Consider the following 5,627-nt stretch of genomic DNA (forward strand, 5'->3'; position numbering starts at 1 on the left):
CAAATGTCACGTTAAACTATCAATTATACATTAGTGCAAAACAACAGGCGTTTTTAATGTCAGGACAAGCGCTGCAAAGTTTGACTTTCAGTCCTTAAACTCAGTTGCGATTTGGCAGTGGTCCGAAAATGAGGTTCCTGCCCAAACTAGAGCTCAAATTCCGTCGCTGGAAAAAACTAAAGAAGTCGCCGCTTTTGCGTAAATTGGACATAATTTGTGAGAGGTATATATCTAAAAACTATGATGAAAAGAATTAATATTATCAAATATTATCTAGTGCTCGTAAGCGAACATTTCAGCAAACTCCCGATGCGGATTACGTAAAGCGTCTACAAACTGAATATGGCGAAAACAGCGGAAAGGGTATACTATACTATACTATATACTATACGATAAGTTGAGCAAATGTATTAATGAAACTATTCATGTCTAGAACTGAGCTACAAGCGGCGCGAACAATTCATGTACAATGGAAGTTTCCATGAGGCAGTCGGCGCGATTCTTCTGACTGCTCAATGGTTTGCCATGATGCCGGTGCGTGGCGTTACGGCCAAGCATCCAAGCAGCCTGAGCTTTTCGTGGCGCAATGTGCGCACCTGCTGCTGCCTGCTGTTCATCGTATCCATGCTGATAAATCTTAGCTTAACCATTTACAAAGTGTTAAACGGGTCCATTACTTTTAACAACGTCCGGCCCTTGATCTTCAAGAGCTGCATCTGTTTGGTCTGCGGTACGGCTCTCAACTTGGCACGAAAGTGGCCGGAATTGATGATGCACTGGGACGAAATCGAACAGGACCTGCCGCAATATCGGACGCAGCGTGAGAAACAGCGCATGGCGCATTCCATCAAAATGGTCATGTTTGTGGGCATGATGTTGTCCTTTGGTAAGTGGATTCCTAAGTCAACCTTAACTTGCAATTAATGTGTTGTCTATTCATCCTGTACAGCGGAACATTTGCTGAGCATGATTTCGGCGATAAATTATGCTTCATATTGCAATAAAACTGATGATCCCATAAGAAACTTCTTTCTGCTGACCAACGATGAGATTTTCTACATTTTTGACTACTCCACGCCGTTGGCGCTGTGGGGCAAATTGCAAAATGTTTACTCCACATTTATATGGAACTATATGGATATTTTAGTCATGATAGTCAGCATCGGGTTGGCATCCAAATTCCGTCAGCTAAATGACAATTTGCTAAAGTTCAAAGGCATGGTGAGTAAGGATTTCATTTCCAAAACATGTCTGTACATTTCTTTAACTACTTTATTTTAGCATATGGCTCCTTCTTACTGGTCGGAGAGGCGAGTACAATATCGAAATATATGCACGTTGTGCGGCAACATGGACAACGCAATTTCTCTTATAACTATGGTATCTTTCTCCAACAATCTTTACTTTATATGTGTGCAGCTGCTGCGAAGTCTCAAGTATGTATATGCATTTTTATACCCTTGTAGAGAGTTGACTATTGGCACTTAGAAGCACACATTTCTAAAGAATTATAATTTTGCCAGCATAAATTAAGTCGATATAGCCATGTCCGTCTGTCTGATATACAAAATAGTCTCTTTAAGTGTAAGGTCCATCGTCAGCAAGCTTTTCATAGGTTCGTTTTTCTGTTGCAGGCATTACACATGTCGGAACCGAGCGTATCGGGCGACTGTTTTGGATAGCTGCTATAGGAATGAATGCAAAGAAGTTAAGTTCTTGCATGAAAAATTTCTTTGTTGATTAATTAATTATCATTTTGTCAATACTGTATATTAAATAGTTCTATAGGGTGAATCCATCGAGAGAAGAGATGAAGCTTTTGCAAAAAGTATTTCGCTGAAAGTATTTAACTGAAGGACTTGTATGCAATAGTCGTAGGAACGAACCAAATGGGTTATTGTATGGAGAACTTTTCTGTTGCATACTTTACTATTACACTCTCCAGCACAAGCACTTTAAAGCCATAAAAACCTACTACGAGTATTTGATTTCTCTCGTGATATGCTAGAATTGTAACCTAATTGCTCTACAGCACCATGCCTTCGGTTGCTCATTCGGTCTACTTTTACTTCTCGCTCATATATCTAATTGGGCGCACTTTGGCTGTATCCTTGTATGCAGCCAGCGTGCACGATGAGTCGCGTCTCTCACTGCGTTATTTGCGCTGCGTGCCCAAGGATTCATGGTGCCCGGAAGTTAAACGCTTCGCCGAAGAGATTAGCAGCGATATGGTGGCTCTAAGTGGCATGAAGTTCTTTCATCTGACACGCAAACTGGTGCTCAGTGTGAGTGTCAAACGAGAATTATAAATATTATTTTCGCTATATATATTTTCCGATGATAACAGGTGGCTGGCACTATAGTCACCTATGAGCTGGTACTTATACAGTTCCACGAGGATCAGGACTTGTGGGATTGCGATCAAAGCAGCTATTCGTAATTGTTAGCATATTACATGTTTATTTTATAGACATTTAAATCAATATAAAATCGTGTTTTGCATTTTTTATTATCGTTGAAGCAATAAGGAAACCAACAAAAGATCGCTCCTTAATATCAATCGGTTACATGCTTAACTAATTACACCACTACGCTCATATTTTCGTGTATGTGTATGTGAGATTGTAGAGTTAAATATCAAATATTATTTTTCTTTTAATACAATGGTCACTAGTTCACTTACAGGCTAAACATCAATTTTTTGGATAGGGGGTGAGTAGTGACTGGCATGGGATCTCTTAGTGGTCGGTGTTTTGGTGCTTTCGATTGATAACGATTTGAGTATACAATGCAATCGATGCAAAAGCTTCACACAAAAAATTCAGCTAAATATTTTCAATTATAAACTCGCTTAACTTTAAATTCAGTTGAGTTGGGGTTTTTCTTTCGTAATATTTTATAGTATTTTGCTACGACAAAGAAGGTAACATGTACGGAAGTCTGGTGGTTTCAAGTTGCTTATTTACTTGTTAACATTTTAAAAAACCAGGCTTAAAATATGTATATGTTTTGTAGATTGTACGATTAGTTATGTGTATATGTATATATGGAACTAAAGCGGAAGCTACATGATCATGATTATCTATAAATATGCGTTTGTGGTCTGCTATAACTACATGGATTACGTCTGTCTGTGTTGGTTAGTACTACATACTTCATATGTGAGTTTTACTGCTGCTGGTAAAAGCAATCAAAAACTTGTTCGATGTTTGCTGAGCGCCGCCAATTACATTACATAGCACATAGCGGTTCAAAGTACATGGATTGAGAAGGCATAAATAAAGTATCACATAGATTGAGATCTTAAATTAAAGCATAGTGAAGAGTTCAAATAAATAAAAAAAAAACTGAGAGCAATATTAATTAAAGTAGACCTAACAAGGAATGCAGAAACAAAAATGCGAGCGTGTATGAATGTTGCGTTGCGAGTGAATCAAGCGTGAGCTAGCAGTTACCCAATAACTTAGTGGTACGAGTGTGCAGCTCAATGTCGCTTGGCATCATATTGCTTAACCTTCTCCGGTATGGCTGCCTTCTCAACAATCACATGCAGACCCAGTTCATCCAGAGATTTAACATAAACGAGCTTACGCCAGAATTTTGTGCTGTTTGTAGATAAATTGACATAAGTTAAAGACACGTAATAGATAGATAGCTGGCAAAGCTTATACCTGACAAATGGACGCGCCATCCAAACCAGGGATTTTATCCAAAAAGTGGGATGCACCAAATACATATGCTTCAGGCTCTTGCGCAAGCGACGATCCAGCAGTTGATAGCAACTAAAAAGTAAATGGTCAGTTTATAGTTTTTAAAATAGAAGCCATTTGTAGCGCTTACCGCTTGAGCCAAGGAAAGGGCGGCACATTTCGCCTGTTAGACCCGCCATGCAAATAAATGAGCACATAGTCATCTGTGACCAGCTGTTCGAGCGTCTTGACCACATACAGAAAAAGATTGTCCATGACATAGCTATAATCGGCACGGGATCTGTCTGGCAAATGGCAAGCGCAGAATATGACAATGGCATTCTGTCCACCGGCCTTCAGATAACCGCCATGAGAAAGCACACGTTTGTAGGGTTCAATGACACGCATGTCAATCTCGCGCGTGCGTCCATCAGGCAGCGTAATTTTTTGCCAATTGCGTGAATCGCGTCGTTCCTCATCCGCCGTATACTGTGGTAGCTCTGGGGAGGCTGCTACTGTAGCTGCTGTTGCTGCGGAGGCATGCGGTGTGGGTGTAGTGGTCATGCCAAAATCGTCCAGGTCGTCATCGTTGTCGGGCAACAACTCGGGACCCTCGCATTCGTCGTCATCATCGTCCTCGCCATCCAGGCCATCAATCAGGGAACTGGATGGGCTCAGCGATGCCAAATTATGCTCGATGTCTTCGTCATCGTCAAAACTATGATTTGATATGGAATCCAAGCTGGATATGTCCTCACCACCAGCTACCATCGAGCGTTTTGTTTTGCGCGACGCTTTGTTGTTTGCGTTCGGCAGCAGCGAAACCGACTGAAAATTTGACTCCACAGCAGCCAAATACTGTGACACATCCGCATCCGATTCGCTGCTCAGCAGATCAGGGCTATTCGCCCGCAGCAAGCTGACCTTGGCGTCGTGTGGTTTCACCCGCATATTGTTTTGTTGGTTCATTGTGTTCCGCACAGCTTCAGTTGCAGTCTGCTCCGTGCGCGGCACAACGTCGGGAAAATTCTTGCACTTGCCCAGAAATGGCTCCGAATCGGAGTCCGTGTTTGTGGGCGACATAAGTGGATGGCTATTTGCCAACGTGAGCGTGCTTTCCGTTATTTGACGTTGTGGCATTGTTTCGACTGGCAGCAGTAACTCCGGACGTAATATTCGGTTATCCAGCGTTGACAAGGTTTTGTTTTCGTTATTCTCACGCTCATCCTCGATCGTTTGCTGCGAGTCGGGGGTTGCTTTGTTTGGCATCGTGGCATTGGCTCGCTCATCAGCCAGCGGTGAAACGCCTGTCGAGTCCGTGGGCGTCTCCGAGATGTCCATTTTGCTCTCGGACTGCGAAGATTCCGACTCCGCGTAGTGTCCACTGCAGGCGCAATCGATTAGTCATCACATTCGTCACTGTATTTGCGTTTTGGGCTTACCTCATAGTTTTGTTGAGTTTGGCAAAGCTTTAGCGAGTTGTTAGCAATTCTGTAATGCCGTTCCGCATTCATTAATGTAGCGCATTCTTAAGAATAGGCATCACATCATTATCTTATTACAAAGTTTCACATCAGCACTTTGTTAGCAATCTGAGGGCTGATGCATAAACTCTATGTACGCTGGGCACACTTTTTACTTATCTTCTGACACATATCGATAGTTATGCAGCAAATAACAGAAACCAAATTTGAGATAACCATTGTTACGATTATTTAAAATACGACAGCGAGAACGTGAATTATAGAGAAATTTAAAATTAAGAAATAAGAAATGCTTTGCATTGTCTAAGTTGACTTTAAGTTAACATCAATGTTAAATGAATTCTGTTAAAGAGGAGTATTCATGTTAAGCACACAATAATAATATTAATCGGTGCGGCCGCCACACAGAACGTCGTGACACGATGATTGTGACTTATCGAATAGTTTATGTATA

The 5,627-nt window shown here is 41.4% G+C and overlaps 2 protein-coding genes across 3 annotated transcripts; one reads left to right on the top strand and one right to left on the bottom strand.

Moving 5' to 3' along the window:
* The first annotated feature begins 115 nt into the window (after positions 1 to 115).
* On the top strand, positions 116 to 2,440 carry LOC115770490 (gustatory receptor for sugar taste 64f). Of its 2 annotated transcripts, XM_030715776.1 has the most exons (7): positions 116 to 223; positions 278 to 363; positions 434 to 886; positions 950 to 1,221; positions 1,282 to 1,436; positions 2,033 to 2,285; positions 2,348 to 2,440. In XM_030715776.1, the coding sequence occupies exons 1-7, from the start codon at positions 129 to 131 to the stop codon at positions 2,438 to 2,440; spliced, it is 1,407 nt and encodes a 468-aa protein (XP_030571636.1). In that variant the 5' UTR covers positions 116 to 128. The 2 variants fall into 2 exon arrangements, with proteins under 2 accessions (XP_030571636.1, XP_030571637.1); XM_030715777.1 differs by lacking the exon at positions 2,348 to 2,440 and having other exon boundaries at positions 2,122 to 2,222.
* Positions 2,441 to 2,490: 50 nt separating this feature from the next.
* Positions 2,491 to 5,286, bottom strand: LOC115770487 (protein prune homolog 2). Its single transcript, XM_030715770.1, has 4 exons — positions 5,132 to 5,286; positions 3,841 to 5,073; positions 3,672 to 3,782; positions 2,491 to 3,605 (listed from the first exon to the last, which is right to left on the bottom strand). The coding sequence occupies exons 1-4, from the start codon at positions 5,134 to 5,136 to the stop codon at positions 3,485 to 3,487; spliced, it is 1,470 nt and encodes a 489-aa protein (XP_030571630.1). The 5' UTR covers positions 5,137 to 5,286; the 3' UTR covers positions 2,491 to 3,484.
* Positions 5,287 to 5,627: the final 341 nt, after the last annotated feature.

This window comes from Drosophila novamexicana, unplaced genomic scaffold, assembly GCF_003285875.2.
Source record: "Drosophila novamexicana strain 15010-1031.04,08,12 unplaced genomic scaffold, DnovRS2.1 tig00004555-arrow-pilon, whole genome shotgun sequence".
NCBI classification, from domain to species: Eukaryota; Metazoa; Arthropoda; class Insecta; order Diptera; family Drosophilidae; genus Drosophila; species Drosophila novamexicana.

Coding starts and splice junctions, on each gene's coding strand:
- LOC115770487 (XM_030715770.1), bottom strand. Junction 3,783..3,840: donor CCCTTTCCTTGGCTCAAGCG/GTAAGCGCTACA, acceptor TTTACTTTTTAG/TTGCTATCAACTGCTGGATC. Junction 3,606..3,671: donor ATGGCGCGTCCATTTGTCAG/GTATAAGCTTTG, acceptor ATCTACAAACAG/CACAAAATTCTGGCGTAAGC.
- LOC115770490 (XM_030715776.1), top strand. CDS start 129: ATGAGGTTCCTGCCCAAACTAGAGCTCAAATTCCGTCGCTGGAAAAAA. Junction 887..949: donor GGGCATGATGTTGTCCTTTG/GTAAGTGGATTC, acceptor CATCCTGTACAG/CGGAACATTTGCTGAGCATG. Junction 1,437..2,032: donor CAGCTGCTGCGAAGTCTCAA/GTATGTATATGC, acceptor ATTGCTCTACAG/CACCATGCCTTCGGTTGCTC.